General features: G+C 38.1%; 1 protein-coding gene across 2 annotated transcripts in view; it reads right to left on the minus strand.

The window, feature by feature from the left end:
* Positions 1-19,260, minus strand: part of NELL1 (neural EGFL like 1) — a 594,259-nt gene that overhangs the window by 487,981 nt on the left and 87,018 nt on the right. For both annotated transcript variants that reach the window (XM_026664647.2, XM_087951106.1), the window contains exon 3: positions 9,694-9,844. In XM_026664647.2, the coding sequence (XP_026520432.1) occupies positions 9,694-9,844 (151 nt within the window). The remainder of the gene's footprint in view (positions 1-9,693; positions 9,845-19,260) is intronic.

Consider the following 19,260-nt stretch of genomic DNA (forward strand, 5'->3'; position numbering starts at 1 on the left):
ACCAAACCTAAGTTTTAAACACATTCTGATTCAGATCTTTCTTGGAGTACTATTAGCATTATCAGCATTTGAAATTATTCTTCCAAGGAACTTACTGGACAACCAGTGACATCACTGGGGTTGGATTAATAGGCACACATATGCTCTATAGTCTAGGGACCCCAGATCTTTATTCATTCAGACATTGCAATCAGGGCTTCTTCTTTTTATCTTCTTCTTCTTTTAAAAAGCAACCTTTTGAGGGGAAGGATAAATGAGCTCTTTGCTGTGGAGTGAAGCTTCAAACAACCAAGCCTACCCTCTTAATTCTCCAAAGAATTTTTTTTTAAGATTTAGCACTTAGGAAAAAAAGATAATGGCCATGACAATCTGGAATTCCTTCCAAAAACTTTAAAATAACAAGGATAAATTTGCAATAATGGTGATGATTCAATCTGCCCTATCTTGTAAGCAAAGAGAACAAATGGACTCCTTAAAAAGAAAAATTAAAAATATTTTTTTCTTCTCTCCACCCCCAGTGTGCTAACCAGCTGGTAGGTAGGAAGAGAACAAATAGATCTTCATTTCACAATTTTTCCAAATTTTTCACAGAGCTTGACAGGCATACTAACTGAATCTGCCCAATCCATTTGGAAAACAGTCAGATGCAGAAAAAAAGGCATCTGTTTGTTCCCTTTCCATGTGTTACACAGTAGGTAAGAGAGCAAATTCAAGTCTTGTTCTTTTTTGCTAAGAACTCCACTGGTGTGCCCCTGCTAACAATGATGCACAAGAGGAAAACAAATAGCCCTAATTATAGATTTGGGGTGCAAAAGATCCCAGGTGATAGCATGTGATAGACATGCCATTCTTGGTTTTGAACTGGATAATTTCATTTCTGTCATCTTCTTCCCAAAAATGTAAAAGTATTTTCCAAATAGAAACAGAATGAGTCAAGGTTTTTTCTTTAATCAAAACTGTAATTTTACCATCTCTGCCAATTCCATCAACTTCACAATCCATTCTTCCCTGTGTAGGCTTTGTAGATCCTTCCACCTTTGAGCATATAAAAGTCTTGAAGTTGTTGTCATGTATAAAAGCAAAGTTCCATAAAAATTTCAATTTGTTTGTCCATTAAACCCCAAAGAAAAGCCTGTGGTTTTAATTGTCTATTCACTTTTAAAATCTTCTGGATCAAAATACATACTTGATCCCAATATTTTCTAGCTTTCCCACATGTCCACCAGAGATGGAAAAAATGTACTTTACATTTCCAACAAATACTTGAAATTATACAGTTTTGATAGTGTATCTGATGTCATACATCAGTGAAACAACATTTTATTTTAAAAAATTGCTTTAAGATTATAATTAAATTGTAAATTTCAACCTTTTCTTCCACAAAGTCTCCTACTGGTCCAACTATACATTATTTTTGAAACTTTATCATACAATCTTTAACTTCTTCATCCTGTTTCCATTTTCAACCAAAGTTTATATATCCTAGCAATAATATGATCATCATTTGAACAGAGCTCTACATAAATCTCAGTTTTACCCTTTTCGAATTTTTAATTCTTATCCAGCTGAGCACAAGGAAACTAATGGCAAGTAAAACCTTCCAACGTTAAGTTTTCTCCTGTTTTAAGTTAAACTCTCTTGGAGAAAAATTCAGCAAGTCAGCATAAGTTAACCATTTTTGTTTAACTAACATTTGTATGAAATATTTATAAAGCAGTAAAGAGAGTATGACAGTAAATTAGCAATTACCTGAAGCCTTTATATCTTCTTTTTTTGTCAATTTGATATACGCTAGCTTTGCTGGATCAAGGTCTGGTCATGGGCTTGGTGGGGGGCATTAAAAAGAGTTAAGATGGTAGACACAGCCGCCATCTAACTTTTTTATTTCTCTCTTGTGGATGGTCTACTTCCAGGTAACATGAATACTGGATGTCTAGGCATGGGTTTGTAATCCAGCCTATCTGAGGAGGAGCAGGTTGGTAAAGACTGGCTTGGGACCAGGTTATTTGAGGGACTATCTCTTGCCAGTTACATCTACCCGACCCATCAGAGCAGGGAGAGAGGGAATGCTGCAGGACCCATCCCCAAGGGACATTGGTGGGACCAGTGGTGGGATTCAAAATTTTTACCACTGTTTCTGTGGGCATGGCTTGGTGGGGCATGGCAGGGGAAGGATACTGTAAAACCTCCAGTAAGAGGTGATATTTGCTGGTTCTCTGAACTACTCAAAATTTCTGCTACCGGTTCTCCAGAACTGGTCAGAACCTGCTGAATACCACCTCTGGGTGGGGCCCAGAAGAAGGGCCTGGCTCCCTCTCTCTGGAACATCATTCCCCCAGAGATTAGAATGGCTCACACTCTAACACTCTTCCAGAAGGCGCTGAAGACCTGGTTCTGCCAGCAGGCCTAGGAAACTAGAGCGGGATGGAGACCATTAAATGGCTTATGTGATCTGCTGTCTCCGGAGTGGGGGGTTGAGGATGATTTTATATTATATTACCGTGTTTCTCATATAATAAGGCTGGGTCTTATTTTTTTTTTGAGCCCCGAAAAAATGGCTAGGCTGTCTTTTCGGGGGTGACTTAATTCCCCCCCTTGCATCTTCGGGCAGGCGGCAACGGCTTGGATGTTGACCTCGGCGTTGGTGGGGCACTTCGGATCGGGGTCAACGCAGGCAGCACCATATCCGGGTGTGCAACAAAAGTACTTCCTAACAGCAAGTCTCCCCACCATTCCCCACCATTTCGCATGTTTTAATATAGGCCTTAATTGGGGGGGAGGGGCTTAATTTCATTTCATGCCTATAAAACATGCTGGGACTTCCTATTGGGGGAGGCCGTATTGTTGGAGAAACAGGGTATATTTTTTTATTCTTTTATTAGACGAGTAGGCGGCAATATAAATTCAATAAATAAAATAAATAAATAACCTATTTAAATAATTGCTTCAAAAATGTATTTTCTACTGTTTTTGAAATGCTTATTTAATCTTTGAAAACATTTTATCCCATGCCTCGGTTTGACATCTTATTCCTATGAAGCAACTACAATTTATGTCTTGATTTACACAGGTTATATATGCCTTGTTAATACTTTTGTGACATCATATCATATGAATTAAGTTTTCTGCTAAAAGAATAGCAGCTACATTAACCCACACTGTTCCAAGCAGGAATAATTTTTGTAATAGAGCTGTTCTAAGTGAAAGTGAACTTGTGTGGAAGATCCCTATTACATTTCCTCAACAAGAACCACCTCTTTCAAATACCACGATAATAAATCAACAATAGCAGGTTTCTTCCCGAATTGTTAGGACAAAACAAATAAATCTCAACACTGAGAAATATTGAGATACTATTTCACAAATGTAAAAAAACCTCTCTTGTTGAAAGTCAATTAAATTTTTCATGTAGGCACCAATACGCAACTACTAAAAAATAAAAAATTTGCAAAGCAACAAATGAAAAAGCGGCAAAGAAAAACAACTGAAATATCCTAGAAAAAATCTATAGGCAATCAAAACCATAAGCACAACAATGATGACACAGGTTCAACAAAAAGGGGCCCTTTAAGCCAACAATTTTTTGGAATGTCAGTGTTATACCTTGGCTATATAACCATGCATCAAGTCACTTCACCTGAAAAGCTGGAGGCTAGCCGTGTGGTCTGAATTATGATATGGTTGCTTTATTATATCCTGCTGCAAGCACCACTGATGCAGTCGATGTTGACCTGACCCGTACATTCAAACTGATCACAAAAACTATTCTTCTGCTGCACCTGCCTTCAAAACACTATACAAATCAGAAAACTGTACATTCATCCACCACCAAGAGTCACAATAACTGGCAGCAATATCTATTTACAAACTTTGAGTTAACAGAAGTGCTGCAGGACAGCCTAGATTACAATAGAAGGCCTCCGTTAAAATAGAAAGGCAGGAAAGGGAAAAGCTGAAACAGAAAGAAATGTATTTAATGATACATTCAGCCATCATTAATGTTGAAAAAGATACAATGGTTGAAAAGGGGACGATCTTTAGAGCACAATTCAAGACAGCATTACTGTATAAGCTGCTTGTATGGGGATGCTAGGCATAACCTAAAAAAAATGGGACAAAGCTTTATACTCACAAAAGCATGCAGCTGCAAAATGGTAAAATATGTTCAGTTCAGGAATGTAAAAAATGTTTTATGTTCTGATTGTCCTTTTTTACTTTATTTTTTTCCCCATGAAACAGTACACTTCTTTTTTCACCTGCCCACCTCTTTCATAATTACTGCCTGGTTTGCCTAGGACCAGGAACCTGCAACTGATTACATTAAGTCATCCAATTCTTTTTCTGTCTCCAAGGTATGACTTCACAATATAATGGCAGATGCATTCTAACTACTTTAGACCTTGCAGCTATAATAATTTGGGGGGGAATTGGATACATTAATGTATCATCTGACTGAGTATAGCTACATGCCACGGAAAACTGACTGCCTCGTGCAAATCAATATCCTGGTAGAAAAGCAAGCCAGATACAGGGAGGGAGACTGACCCTTGATCAGTGTTTTTATTCATAATTAATTATTAAACCTTTAATTTGGGGCATCCTTTATATATTCTATCCATGGTGAATTAATTATTAAACCATTAATTTGCGGGTATCCTTTATATTGTCACCAGAGATAGATTTTGGGAGACATGGTTGCTTTCTCTGTTGTCCAATGTCATTGCTGCCGATTGTAAAAATACATTAAAAAAATAATTGAATGCAGCTGCACTGTATTATGATGGGGGTCCTTTCATCCTTCACCCCCATTGGAAAGGGAGTAAAACAAAAATGCATTTGACTCCTTTTCTTTCTTTCTTTCTTTTACCTTTTTTAAAATTATTTTGCTCCATGTCCCAGAGTAGGCTCAAGCCAATGGACCATTGGATGATGCAGCCATGCTTTCTACAAGACAAATTGGCCTGAGACGGAAACATTTCCCTGCTATTTCAAAGGAAAAACTGGTTCACAATTATAATAAAGCCAAAGGTGTTTGTTTTCTCCAAAAGGCTTGTTATCTGCTATCTCTACTGGAAAATCAAGAGATTTAGTATCAATGAAATTAAGGTATTTAAATATCTGGGCATTTCTTTTTACCAAAAGTGGTATGTAGCAGGTTCTGATCAGTTCTGGAAAACTGTTAGCAGATATTTTGAGTTGTTCGGAGAACCGGCAAATACCACCTCTGACTGGAGATTTTACAGTATCCTTCCACTGCCACGCCCACCAAGCCACGCCCACAGGTAGTAAAAAAAAAATTAGAATCCCACCACTGCTTTTTACCTACTGGTTTTCCAGAAGAAACAACACAGGGCCACAAATTCTCAAATATTATCCTACAATATGCTAACTGCAGTGGTAATAACTTGCCATCTGCAAGAGAAAATTAGGTAATCAGCCACCTGGTATACAGAACACAGATTTGCTATTATCGTGATTTAAGTTCCATTCAAGCTGTCTTTCTACAACTCAGTTGCAAATTTCCCAGAGTGTATTTAATTCTCTTTTGTGACTAATTTGGACTAAACTTTGTCAAAATTCATATGTATTTTTGCCACCTGAATTTTTGGCTCAAATTAATTTTCACTGGAAGCTTCTAAACTTCCCTGACCTTACAGGAAAATTTTCTGTTACCCTAGATCAAAAGCATTGATCTAGATTTTAAAATTCTTTGGATCAACTTTTCTCACTTGACCTCACTTGTTCTGATAGAGCTTGATTAGAGTTGAAGAAAAGAGTCTTTGCAACAATATTCAGTATGGCCTGAGTAGATCCACTATAAAAGGAAGATCTTTTTGAAAAGTTCTTCTCCTCTTCTAATATTCTCTGGTTAACTCACATGAGAGTCTTTGCTCTCATTAAATTTAAAGTTTTGTCATCCTCACTGCTGGAAGGGAATTTGCCCTGTCTGTTGGGGGAAATAGAATCATTTGGTTTGGCACTCTGTTTTTTCTGGAGCATGGTGTGCTGACCTAATAAACCTTCCACTAACTCACAGTTATAGTAGCTCTGAGGATGAGAAGATTCTCCTTAGACCAGCCATTTGAGGCTTCCAGAAGGGTCACTAAATTAATTAAGCAATTTGATACTTAATAGTGCAACAACAGTTAATTTTACTTACAGCTTTATATTTTAATACATTCCTTTAGTGTTTAAGCTTTAGTTTACATGTATTATATTTTTCCTTCTTTGGGGTCAATAAAATTGAAAATTAAAACTGACTTTATAGCTGTAATAATTTAGCCTGGTTCATAATCTGGTAAACCATAGTTAGGTTAATCGCTTAAAAAAACGTAAGTGGTTTTATACAAAATGTTAGGTCAGTTATTATATTTTACAAATTTCACACAACACTCTGAACCAAGTCAACCCATATTAGGCTAGTAAACCAATCAGTGTAAGATACACTGTACAAAATCCATCTGAACAATGATTTTTGGAAGGCTGTCTAATGCTATATATTCACATATACATTCACTTATATGTTTAGGGATGCATATTCAATGATACTTTCATATACATATTAGAATTGCATGGACTTTCTGTAAATGACACAAATACAGAAAAAAGTTTCCAAAAAAACCATATATAGATACAATATTTTTTGTTTCAATGACAGTGTGCACAACACATTGTTTTAAAATAGAAGCAAAAGGACAGATTCAAAATTATTTGCCAATGGGGTTTTAAATATATATATAAAAGATGCACCAATATGAACTGTAATATATTATCATGAACAGTATGATTCCCAAGATTGGCCACAAAAACTTCTGTATTAGTATTTTCTTTTTTTTCACAACCATCGACTTGGGAGAGCTCCACTTATCTACCAGCCATACCTTCTGGAAATTTAGGAAAAGGGTTAAATTTGCAGCAGGTTTTCACATACATCTTTACATTGATTTGGAGAATGAATAAGTATCCAGGTGTAATGAACCCTAATTTTCAACATTTTTTACCACTGTCCATGTGAGTGAAGTAGATTTGCTATCTGAAGCAATAAATATACTTTCTTACCCATTGTTTAGAATTTCTTTTTTGCCAAGCATTCATTTTAATTCAAGGAAACATTTTCCTGTGAATTTTCACACAATCTAAGGGGATAGACTGCAGAAATAATGTTCCTGTCTCAGCAGCTGGGCAATAACTTGCCTAAATCTCTGTTTCAATGAAATGTATTACTAAAAATGTATTTAGAATTCTTGCTTGATACAACCTTAAATTAATCACTCTGTACAGACCCAGTGAAACAAAACCATATCTTCAGATGATAAAAACTGCCAATTGCAAGGATCAAGGGCTCAAATAAGAAATATTTATTTCCAGCTCATTTATCTATTTGATACTTGGCTTTCTTTACAATAAGTTTTTTTCACCCAGTGATCTCCAAACATACTGAGATATCCCAGCAGTATCTGTTGATATTCTACTCTTAATTGCATTTCATTTAAAATCTGGTCCTATTGATAGAACAATGACAGGATTATCATTTTCTTTTCCAAGAGTATAAAAATACTTCTAAAATATATTATTATATTTGGATTAAGCAAGTTGTCATATAAAAGTCACACAAGGTACATTTAATAATTATCTGATTTTTAAATTGTAGGAATCCAAGATATAAAATGAACTGAAGCAAGAAATAGAGACTACTCTATTTTTATAAATTTAATATACATGAAGTGAACCACGAATTATGCATGATGATACAAGGGTTGTAACTTCTTCTTCAAGCTGTTAAAATAAATGGGAATACTTTTATTGTAAGATTGACCCCCTGAATTCTATCATTAAATGTTAGACAGACAAAAGCCCTCTACTGCAGGGTTTCTATACAATCTAATACTAAGCAAGTATAGATAGGCCTTTTCCAGAGCTCACTGCAACACCAATAGCATTTGGACTTATATACAGCTTCACAGTGCTTTACATCCCTCTCTAAGAGGTTTACAGAGTCAGCATATTGCCTCCAACAATCTGGGTCCTCATTTTACTGACCTTGGAAGGATGGATGGCTGAATCAACCTTGAGCCGGTGAGATTCAAACTGCCAAATTGCAGGCAGCTGGCAGGCAGCAGAAGTAGCCACAGTACTCCATTCTAACCACTGTGTCACCACAGCACTGCACCACCATAGCTCTAATGCCCCTCTATCCACTATACTGGTGTGAAGATTTTATGGGATGCCTTGTTTACAGAGTCTTTGCCCTTGTGCATCCAGAGAGGCAGAAATGCTCATTGATACGTTGTCCTTTTCATGATGTCCCAAGACATGTTCTGATCATAAATTTTCTATTTATTATTTTTTAAGGTGTGCTAACCATACATTCACAGGTGATAAAATCAGGTGATAAAATATCTTCATCAAGCTATACAACTTTTAATTAGACTTGTTGTTTTATTGTCCTATGTTTTAACTTTCCTAATAACAAATTGTTGGGTCAAACACTGTCTTTAATGTAAAGGCTGGTCTGTAATAAAAAGGGTTGGTTTGATTTGATATGGGGAGGTCCTTATATCATCACAAAGGAAAAGAAACTTTTAGTATTGTTTTTATGATTTTTGGTATCACCAGCATAAATGAGTTTAAAGGCAAGAAACCTAACTGATATAGGTCTCTAGAAGGTACCAGGTCCCTGGTTATTCTCTGACAATCCAATAAATTTGTTCAGCTCCTGTTCTGTTCATTGTAAGGAATACCATCGACTTCTGAAAGAACACTACTTAATTAGACTTAATTTAACAGAGAATTTTAACTTCCTTTTTCCCCTTGGCTGTGGCACTGATTATGTGAGTCTGATCGGTTTCTCTTCTAATTGTTAATATGATGCCTTAAATGTTGAAGTTTTGTTTTTATGCTTATGATTTAGTATTTATGGATTATCCACATGATGGTTTTTTCTTGAGATAAACTGCCTTGTGTTAAATTTTTCTGAAAAGCAGCTAATAAATTATAGAATGAACATAATAAAAACAGCAAATCAGTAAAACAAAAAGCAGGCTTATAGTCTAGTGTATTTCTCTGTTTGGCAGAGTGCCATGCTGACATAACAAGCACATTTTGAAGACATTATATTCCTGCAACTCTGTTTAACAAGAGAAAACAATGATCCAAGAATCTGTTCCCACAGAAACTTCGTGTTTGGTGATTATGTAATGTAAGGTAAAGCCAGGGGTGGGATTCTACCAGTTTGGACTGGTTTAGGTGAACCGGAAGATAAATTTACATCTGGTTGCTGAACCGGTAGTTGAACTGACCGGCTGGCCCCATCCACCCCACCCACCCCTCCCAGGAGTCTCCACGTGGCCCGTTTTGGATGCAGGTAAGTGCAGGGTCCACAAGAAGGCTCTGGGAGGGTGAAAAATGGGCTGAACTGGAAGTTCCAGAAGTTCAAAAACAGGTCTATTTCAGGCTTCTGGAGGCACTCCAGAGCCCAGGGCAGGTCATTTTCACCCTCCCAGAGGCCCGAGGGAAGCCTCCGGACTCTGGGGAAGGCGAAAAATGGCTGAACTGGAAGCTCCAGTAGGCCATGTCCACCATGTCCATGTCCACCCAACAACCAGGCAGAGAACCAGTTGCTGGGATTTTTGAATCCCACCCCTAAGTAAAGCATTTGATACCATCAAGTATTAAGATAGGTTTCCTGCTTACCTGTGTTCCAACTCTCGTATGGACAGAATTACTCCAGAAGTTGATGCTTGCTGCTGTATGTTGGTCAAAAATGTGAATTCACTTTTGTTCCGGAAGAGCTGAATTAATTTCTCATTTGTGTGGGATGCTGCATGGATTTCTCTATCTACAGCTAAAAAGAATGATAAGAATAGTGAGGTAAGAGGAAAGAAAGAAGAAAGAAAGAAAGAAAGAAAGAAAGAAAGAAAGAAAGAAAGAAAGAAAGAAAGAAAGAAAGAAAGAAAGAAAGAAAGAAAGAAAGAAAGAAAGAAAGAAAGAAAGAAAGAAAGAAAGAAAGAGACATAGCACTAAACTTTTCACATTAGAAACCATTAGGGCTGGTTCCTATTTCCATTCCCCATGGTAATAATTTTCATTCTGAGAAACCTGCCTCTTCTTTGCTAGTGCTGTACCTGGGTGTAATGTGAAAATAGAAAACATCCTCTTTATCAGTTTGTCGCTCTGACAAGTTCACAATCAGGCATCTCACTGATTTTCTGACAGGGATTGTGACAGGAAATGATGAACCATTCAAGCCTGCCCTGAGCAGATTACATTGCTGATTCATGAGGTGTGCGGAAACAAGATAATAGGCTCCCAAATTTAGAGGGCCTGGTTGAACCTTGAGTCACTGGCAAAGCTGAAATTTCAATACCGTCTTGGTTTTCCTCCTTTCCTATCAAAGCCAAAGAATTTGCTCTGATGCGCTGGCAAACATCTATTATTACTAGCAATGCTCTCTCAGCATCCTTACCCCCCCCCCACTCATTCCTGTCCATAGATTTAATACATCGTCATGGATGATGTAGCTACAGGAGTGACAATCGATTTGGGGACTTCTCTGTTTACACAAGCCAAGTATTGCTTTCATGCAGTATTTATTAGACTTCAACTTGATGTTTAGAGATGCACATCATTCAGACTGCTTTCAACTTTCGGCCACGTTCCCTTTAGCCCTTTTGGGATGAGAAATAAAACAACAAAAATGAAAGCAAGCAGATAATGATAGCATCACTAGCTCACCTTTTTACTCATACTTTCATAGAATTGTAAAATTGTACAATTGCAGGGCTAGAAGGAACCTTGGAAGTTTTCTAAGTCCAACTCCCTGCCTAAGGCAGGAGATCTTATATCACCCTGGACAAATGGCTGTCTAATCTTTCCTTGAACACTTCCAGTGATGGAGCACCCACAACTTGGGAAAACAAATGGTTCCATTAATTGGTTCCATTGGTTTTAATGCTTTTCATATCCTAGCTTTTTTATGGGGGTGGGAGGGGAAAGCTATATTAATTGCATAGTATAAGTAGTGCTTTGACTTACAACAGTTCATTTAATGACTGTTCACAGTTATGGTGTTCCCTATGCCATCTATCTGGTAAACTTACAAGATTTGTTTTTCTTGCCATGTACATGTATATATCCAAACTAGACTGTGTTATTTCTCTGTGTCATATAACATATGCGGGTATATGCATAATTCTGTATTTATTTATTTTGTCATGTTTATGTAGTATATATTGGAGGTGGTGACCCTTTGAGAGCTGTATGCAATGAAATTTCATTTTAATGTATGTCGATTAGTGTACATTCAAAGTGACAATAAAAGTATTCTACTTCTAAGTCATTGAAAAAGTGACTTCTGACCATTTTTCATATCTAAGACCATTGCAATATCCCCATGGCAACATGATTAAATTCAGATGCTTGGCAACTGGTTCGTATTTATGACAGTTCTGGGAAGAAAAGTTGTAAAATGAGGCAAACTCACTTAACCAATGTTTCACTTAGCAACATAAATTTTGGGCTCAGTTGTGATCATAACTCAAGGACTACCTGTACCACTCTTTGAATTCCATTAATAGTTTCTTCATTTTGTTTTTTTTCCTTCAAGGCCAAAGAGTTCACTCTAATTCTATATGTAGTACTTCCGCCTCTTTCGCTTCTTCCCTGGGACCAGCCGCACGAAAGGGAATTCTCTTTTCTCCTGCAGCCCCAATATGCTTTTATTTTAAAACTAGCCTGCTCTTTTAGTTGGGAACTACGCAGGTAAGAAGAACAACAGACGATGAGCCAGCCCTGCAGAAGTGACTGTTCCTGTAGGTGATTTTACCTCAGGGCAGATCCCAACCGAACAAAGTCAATCCAATCAACTCTGCCTTCCTGCTGCCTTCGTTACTAGTAGTTTCTAGAACAGCCCATCATGAGTAATAATACTATACTTGTTTTCACTTAGTTATGTCTCACCTTTATGCAATTACCTTCAAGGCAGCTTGATAAAAAATACCAAAACGCAGGCAGGCAGGAGAAAAAACAAGGAAAAACAATTCACATGTCTGATTGAACTCCACAGGCACCATACATGTAATAATAACTTTTGCGGATTTTAGTGGGGCAGAGGCCTGTCCAACTGGCGCTTTGGGGAAGCTGCGCCGACAGGAAAGCCACTCCTGCCGGCTTCTTTGAAGCAGTTTCTTCCTGGGCTGAGGAGTGAGAGAGCGACTGAGAGAGGAACGAGGCAGACACCTGAGGGATGGGACTGAGGGAGGGAGGGAGACACCTGAGGGATGGGGCTGAGGAGGGAGGGAGACACCTGAGGGATGAGGCTGAGGGAGGAGGGAGACACCTGAGGGATGGGGCTGAGGGAGGGAGGGAGACACCTGAGGGATGAGGCTGAGGGAGGGAGGGAGACACCTGAGGGATGGGGCTGAGGGAGGGAGGGAGACACCTGAGGGATGGGGCTGAGGGAGGGAGGGAGACACCTGAGGGATGAGGCTGAGGGAGGGAGGGAGACACCTGAGGGATGGGGCTGAAAGAGGGAGGAGACACCTGAGGGATGGGGCTGAGGGAGGGAGGGAGACACCTGAGGGATGAGGCTGAGGGAGGGAGGGAGACACCTGAGGGATGGGGCTGAAAGAGGGAGGGAGACACCTGAGGGATGGGGCTGAGGGAGGGAGGGAGACACCTGAGGGATGAGGCTGAGGGAGGGAGGGAGACACCTGAGGGATGGGGCTGAAAGAGGGAGGGAGACACCTGAGGGATGGGGCTGAGGGAGGGAGGGAGACACCTGAGGATGGGGCTGAGGGAGGGAGGGAGACACCTGAGGGATGGGGCTGAGGGAGGGAGGGAGACACCTGAGGGATGGGGCTGAGGGAGGGAGGGAAACACCTGAGGGATGGGGCTGATGAAGGCAGGGCCGAGAGGCGAGGCTTCTCAGCCGTCCTGCAGGGACTATCTGTCGCTCAGGGTTGCAATGAGGAGGCATTGGCGTTCCCTGAACTTGGTGGTTTGCTGGCAGATGTTTTATTACCCGACTAGGTAACAACATCAGATGTTACCTAGTCAGATAATGAAACGTCTGCAAGCAAACCACCAAACTCGGACTCTCCCCCTCGTTGAAGCTTTCAAAGTAATTTTAAATACATCCAATAACATTTTGAATTCAAATAGTGTATGATTTCCTTCCTTTCAAATCAAGGGGGTAACGTCGGCGTTTATAAAAATTTTGGGGGGTAAAAGGTAAAAAAGTTCCCTGACCCCTGATTTAATGACTGTTCACAGTTATGGTGTTCCCTATGCCATCTATCTGGTAAACTTACAAGATTTGTTTTTCTTGCCATGTACATGTATATATCCAAACTAGACTGTGTTATTTCTCTGTGTCATATAACATATGCGGGTATATGCATAATTCTGTATTTATTTATTTTGTCATGTTTATGTAGTATATATTGGAGGTGGTGACCCTTTGAGAGCTGTATGCAATGAAATTTCATTTTAATGTATGTCGATTAGTGTACATTCAAAGTGACAATAAAAGTATTCTACTTCTAAGTCATTGAAAAAAGTGACTTCTGACCATTTTTCATATCTAAGACCATTGCAATATCCCCATGGCAACATGATTAAATTCAGATGCTTGGCAACTGGTTCGTATTTATGACAGTTCTGGGAAGAAAAGTTGTAAAATGAGGCAAACTCACTTAACCAATGTTTCACTTAGCAACATAAATTTTGGGCTCAGTTGTGATCATAACTCAAGGACTACCTGTACCACTCTTGAATTCCATTAATAGTTTCTTCATTTTGTTTTTTTTCCTTCAAGGCCAAAGAGTTCACTCTAATTCTATATGTTAAGAGTAACATTCCAGACCTACCATTTCGCTAAATCTTCCTGCTGGGAAAACTCTCATGCCAGCATAACAGAAAAGGGGCAATTCTCTTTTTCTCCTGCAGCCCCATATATGCTATTTTTTTTAAAAAAACTAGCCTGCTCTTTGTAGTTGGGAAACTCAACTGCAGGTTGGAAGAAGAACAAAACAGAACAGATGAGCAAGTCCCCAAGCAGAAGTGAAAATCTGTTCATGTAGTGTTGGATTTTATCTCAGGGCAGGATCCCAAACTGAACAAAAGCCTGCTTTAGCAACATTAACTGGAGCTGGAACTTCCAAAAAGCAGGTGTGCTGCATATGTGTGTTTAAGCAGCCTTCTTACAACAGCAGAATATTCTAGAACAGCCACATCATGGTAAGTACTCCAATATATACAATTGTTTTCACTTAGTATATGTCTACACCATTTATGCAATTACCTCTCAAGGCAGCTTATAAGATAAATAAAAATATTCAAAGGCAGGTATTAAAGATATTTAAATTTATATAAAAAGTACATTAAAATGGAGAAATAAAACAAGGAAAAAACAATATTCACATAGAGTCTGAATGGTGAGATTATTCCTCCACAGGCACCATACAGATGTAATAATAAGCACTTTGTGGATTTTAGTGGGAACAGATTAGAAGGCAATCTGTTCCATTTATTCTGACCATAAATTGTTTAATGCTTTATACATCAAAAACTAAGCCAGGAAGGTATAGGAATTAAACTACTGAGCCAGGACTAGGAAGTTCTAGATTGATAACTACTTTCAACAATGAAAGCTAACTGGGTGATTTTGAGACAGCCAGTCTCTCTTAGCCCTGCTTGCCTCACAGAATTGTGATAGTTGTAACAAAAACTGAAGGAGAAAAACTTGTATACTCCACCTTGAGTTCCCCAGCAAATACATACACCTGGTGCTTCTGGACCAAGCATGTAAGTAGAATGCATTCTGGTAATCAGCTGGGTACAAATCAGGAATTAGCTTTCAATCTTTCTATCAATCAATCTTTCCAATCATATATACCATCTGTGGGTCACTGTAGGTCTTCTAAGAGTTTTGAATTTCTCAAGACACCCGTAAGTGCCTTTTGAAGAGTCAACTGGACTTTCGGGGTTTTCTTTGAAGACTTTTTGCTTCTCATCCAAAAAGCTTCTTCAGCTTCTTCAGAGAATCCAAAGATGACTGAGAATCTCCATAGACAAGACACCCATAATATATGGTTATCATATATTGCAGACATCATGGGTATCTTGAGAAATTCAGGAAACAGATTATAAGTATTCACCATCTACCTGGGCCCTTTTGCATGCATGACATGTTCTTGCTTGAGGCCACTAACTGAATAGAAAGCAAAAAGATCAGAGCTCCAAGCCTCCTATTTAACTCTAGATTGATTGCTGCAATAACCATTTTACAGAAGACATGCCTATACTTTTCCAAATGTGACATTAAACCATCAATTCAAGACAGTCTCACCTTTGGGGTATTAGTTTCTCATCTTTATCTATACAGTATTTGTTGGTGGCTCTACCTATGTACTGTAGCTCTACATTCAGCATATTGGCATGTAGCCAGGTACTGGCATGTAACAAAATGCAAATGTTTGAGCACAGGAAAAAGAAAGTTGGTAAAAAGAATACTATATTCTTCACTGCACACAATTTACTTCTGCTTAATGATTACATTCTTGTTTTCTTACAGAAAGGTAAAATTGATTATATTAAGAACAGCCAAAATTCGCTGATACAAATATTCAATTATTATTTTCCCCAAATGATAATCTGGTCTTTGTAAATTATCATTTCATGTCCCAAAGATTTGACTTCTCACATTACGAAGCTCAGTTTGGAGAGCATCAGAGTTACAAACTGATGTTAAACAACTGAGCCCACTATAAAGCATTGCACTATGGAATGTTGATATGCATATCACAAAAATGCTTTAGTGTCCTTGAAATCCAGAGAATTTAGAACCGTTTTTTCATAAGAAACCAGTTTCCATTGAGAGTGAGGGGTCAAGTTTTTCATCTTCAAGGGAAAGGGGGGGAAATTACCCACCTTTCAGAAACATTCCCTGTGAAGATGGCATTCTCATCAGAAAAAAAGTGATACAGATTCTTTGACTTACAACCACAATTGAGATCAACATTTCCAAGAGCTGGGGTGATGCAATGCTTAGAATGCAGTACTGCGGGCTACTTCTCCTGACTGCCTGCAATTTGGCACTTTGAATCTCACCACTCAAGGTTGACTCCGCCTTCCATCTTTCTGAGGTCTGTAAAATGAGGACCCAGATTGTTGGGGAAAATATGCTGGCTCTGTAAACCACTTAGAGAGGGGCTGTAAAGCACTGTGAAGTGGTATATAAGTCTGAATGCTATTGCTATTGCTAAACAAAACAGTGAATCTGGCTTCTCCATTGACTTTGCTAGTTAGAAGATTGCAAAAGGTGATCACATGGGCCTAGGAACTGCAACTGTCATAAATGCCAGTTGCCAAGCATCTGAGTTTTGATCATGTGACCATGGGGAACCTGCAATGGTTGTAAGTATGAAAAACAATCATAAATTACTTTTTTCAGTGCCCATTTAACCTTCAAATGGCCACTAAATGAATGGTTGTAAGCCGAGGTCTACCTATATGGCTCCAAAACATGTTATTGGCTTACTTACTGGCATGTAATATGTGTTTTCTCTCTCATTCTGTGTATGTGTGTACTACTAAACTGGGGCCAGGCATTCATTCTGCAATTAGTTGAGGTAATTCAGAAAAAATGTTTGCTAGAGGTTTTTTTGTTTGTTTGCTTGATCCCTTGCTTTAAAAAGTAAATTTTAAATAAGCGTAACTCAAAATGTTAATATTTTATAGAAAAATGATTTTGTTCAATCCTTTCATAATTGCATAATTTTTCCATATGAATTTCATCCTTTGCTGTGACATGCAATAAAGTTGTGATCTCTTTAGACAAAGGAACAAAGCTCAAAAACCTTGGCACTGATTTATATAAAATATAGCACATTTCATTTCTTCATAATGGTTCATCATTTCTATATAATTTGTCCTGTTCTAGAGAGAAACAAAACTAGTTCAATTCCCCTACACTAGATAATGGGAGGACATAATGTTTGTGTTTTCTTTTCAAATATCCTTTTCATTTTAGGGCTAAATTGGATCAAATTACCTTTTTCTGGAGTTCCAAATCTAGTTCAAACTGGTGGCCCTAGGTTTTGGTATCTGGCCACTTTTTCACTTGGGTGAAAGAAGTTTAAATAAGCAATCAAATAATTGCACAAAGTTCAACAAAGCAGCCTAGTAAAGCACATTTGTAAGTTTTAACATATGCTGCTTTTATATCACTGGCTACATAATTAATTTCCTTTCCATAAGCTGATCTTGCTTCTATCTAGTTACAGCAATCTCTTTCTAGGTATGTCAGTTCCATTGCTTGCAGGATTTTGCAACTATCAAGGAGACAATCCAGCAGCATGGCACTCCATGCAAGTTTTATTCTCCAACTGTTTGCGGATCCTATTAAGGTTAAATAACATTTGTGCAAAAAAGAGCTTCCCCATAAAAGAATGTTTTGATAATGCATGGTTGTGTCAATTTAGCTGTGTTAGTTGTGTTATATACGTAAAATCTATACATGTAATTTTAGATTGTATTGGGAATTCCAGCTAACTAGCAGGTAAAGGGGGGGCATTTCACTATGAATTAATTCTACCTTGAGAAAGCAATATCTACATATTTTAGTATCTGTATCAGCAACTCAGTATTTTCAATGTTTTCCTATACAAGACTTTTTTTAAAAAAAACACCATTCCTGCTAGTATAAAAAAAGAAACACGAGAGCTCTTTTTTTTTAATTGGAAAGCAAAATGTACTGTACAGCAGAACAGTGAAATTTCAAAGATGCTCCCTTTAAGACTAAAGCTGGCTGTTCATTTAGGATAGCCCAATCAAGATTAATTTGTAGAGTTTAATTACTTCCATAACCAGCAATACACCTGCCCAATTCTTCAATTGCAACAAATGAAATTTAATTTTTTAGAAGTTTGGATTATGCCCTTTCTTTATTTGATTTAATCACAAACACAAAAACTAGAGCCCTTTTATAGTAAAAATCTGCTATTCTTTCACTACTGTGCTGTATTTTCATTTATTTATAGTTGTTGTATTTATACAATAATCTACTCAGACTCCTGGTGGTTTATATGCATGTTAATGTTTTCATAAGAAATATATATTGAAACCCATTTAACTCATAGCTAACTTTCCAGAATCTCTTAAAATCCAAAACCAGATTTTTGTTTATAGCTACTGTAAGTAGCCTGGAGGGTCCTTCTATTTATGAACTGTAGAAATGCAAATGAAGATCCTTCCATTCAAAACAGATGTCGACGCAATGGATGATGAGATGGTTCAATATAGGGAAAAATGGTGAACAATAACAAAATAAGCATACATTGTGGACTTCAAATCATGTACAATCATTTTCCTGTCTGTAGATCTTTATGTAGGAAGCCATCCCACTCTTAGAAGAATGAAATATTTTGAGGAATATTAAAAAGGCAGAATAATGTATTTCCCTAAATGAGAAATAGAGAAACATGTTTTTTAGAGACAGGAAGCAGACTCAGTCTTTCTTAACAGCCCCCAGCAGATATTTTGTGCCCATTAAAAAGATTGGACCAGCCTATTCAGAAACCAGCTCCATTCTCCCTACCTCCAAGCAAAAACTGAGGAGGCCACCTTTTAGAAATGCAGATTTGGTAATCCATTCAAGACAGGATATTTTGAAACAAAGGCAGAATGGTAGGATTAGAAGCAGTCCAGAGCAATCCAAAGCCCCTTCACTGCACCATAACCAGAGCAGTCCAAACTTCACCTGGGATCTCAGATAAACAATAAGCCAGAAGTTAACCAGATTAGCTCAGACAAGCACCTAGGATTTGCATTTTTTTTCTTTTGCCTATAGAGCAGGCTATGACCCCTACATAACCCCTACATGACCCCATAGGAATCTGACAACAGCCAATAGAATACATGTTCTTGCACAGGAACAGGAAGCTCAAATACAAAGCTCAAAGAAGGTATAAACCTCCCCCACTCTCAACTCCATTTTGTCAGCTGCACCAGAACCATAAACTTGGTGGTTCTGTTCATCATTAAACCATCTTTCCAGTCAGCCTCCATGTTTTGAGTGTCTTCCTCCCAGCTTGGAACTGAACCAGATAGATATTTCTTCCCACACTTTCAATCATTGGAGAATTTCTTGCTATTTGTGTCACAACTACTTGGTTTATGGTTAAACCTGAATATTTTCCTAGCTTAGGGTAGGTTTATGCAGCTTTGGTTGATTGTGTTTATCCAGCTGATTACATTATT

This window comes from Notechis scutatus, chromosome 1 (assembly GCF_049901735.1).
Source record: "Notechis scutatus isolate UNSWTSFEM ecotype Mainland chromosome 1, rNotScu1.2, whole genome shotgun sequence".
NCBI lineage: Eukaryota > Metazoa > Chordata > Lepidosauria > Squamata > Elapidae > Notechis > Notechis scutatus.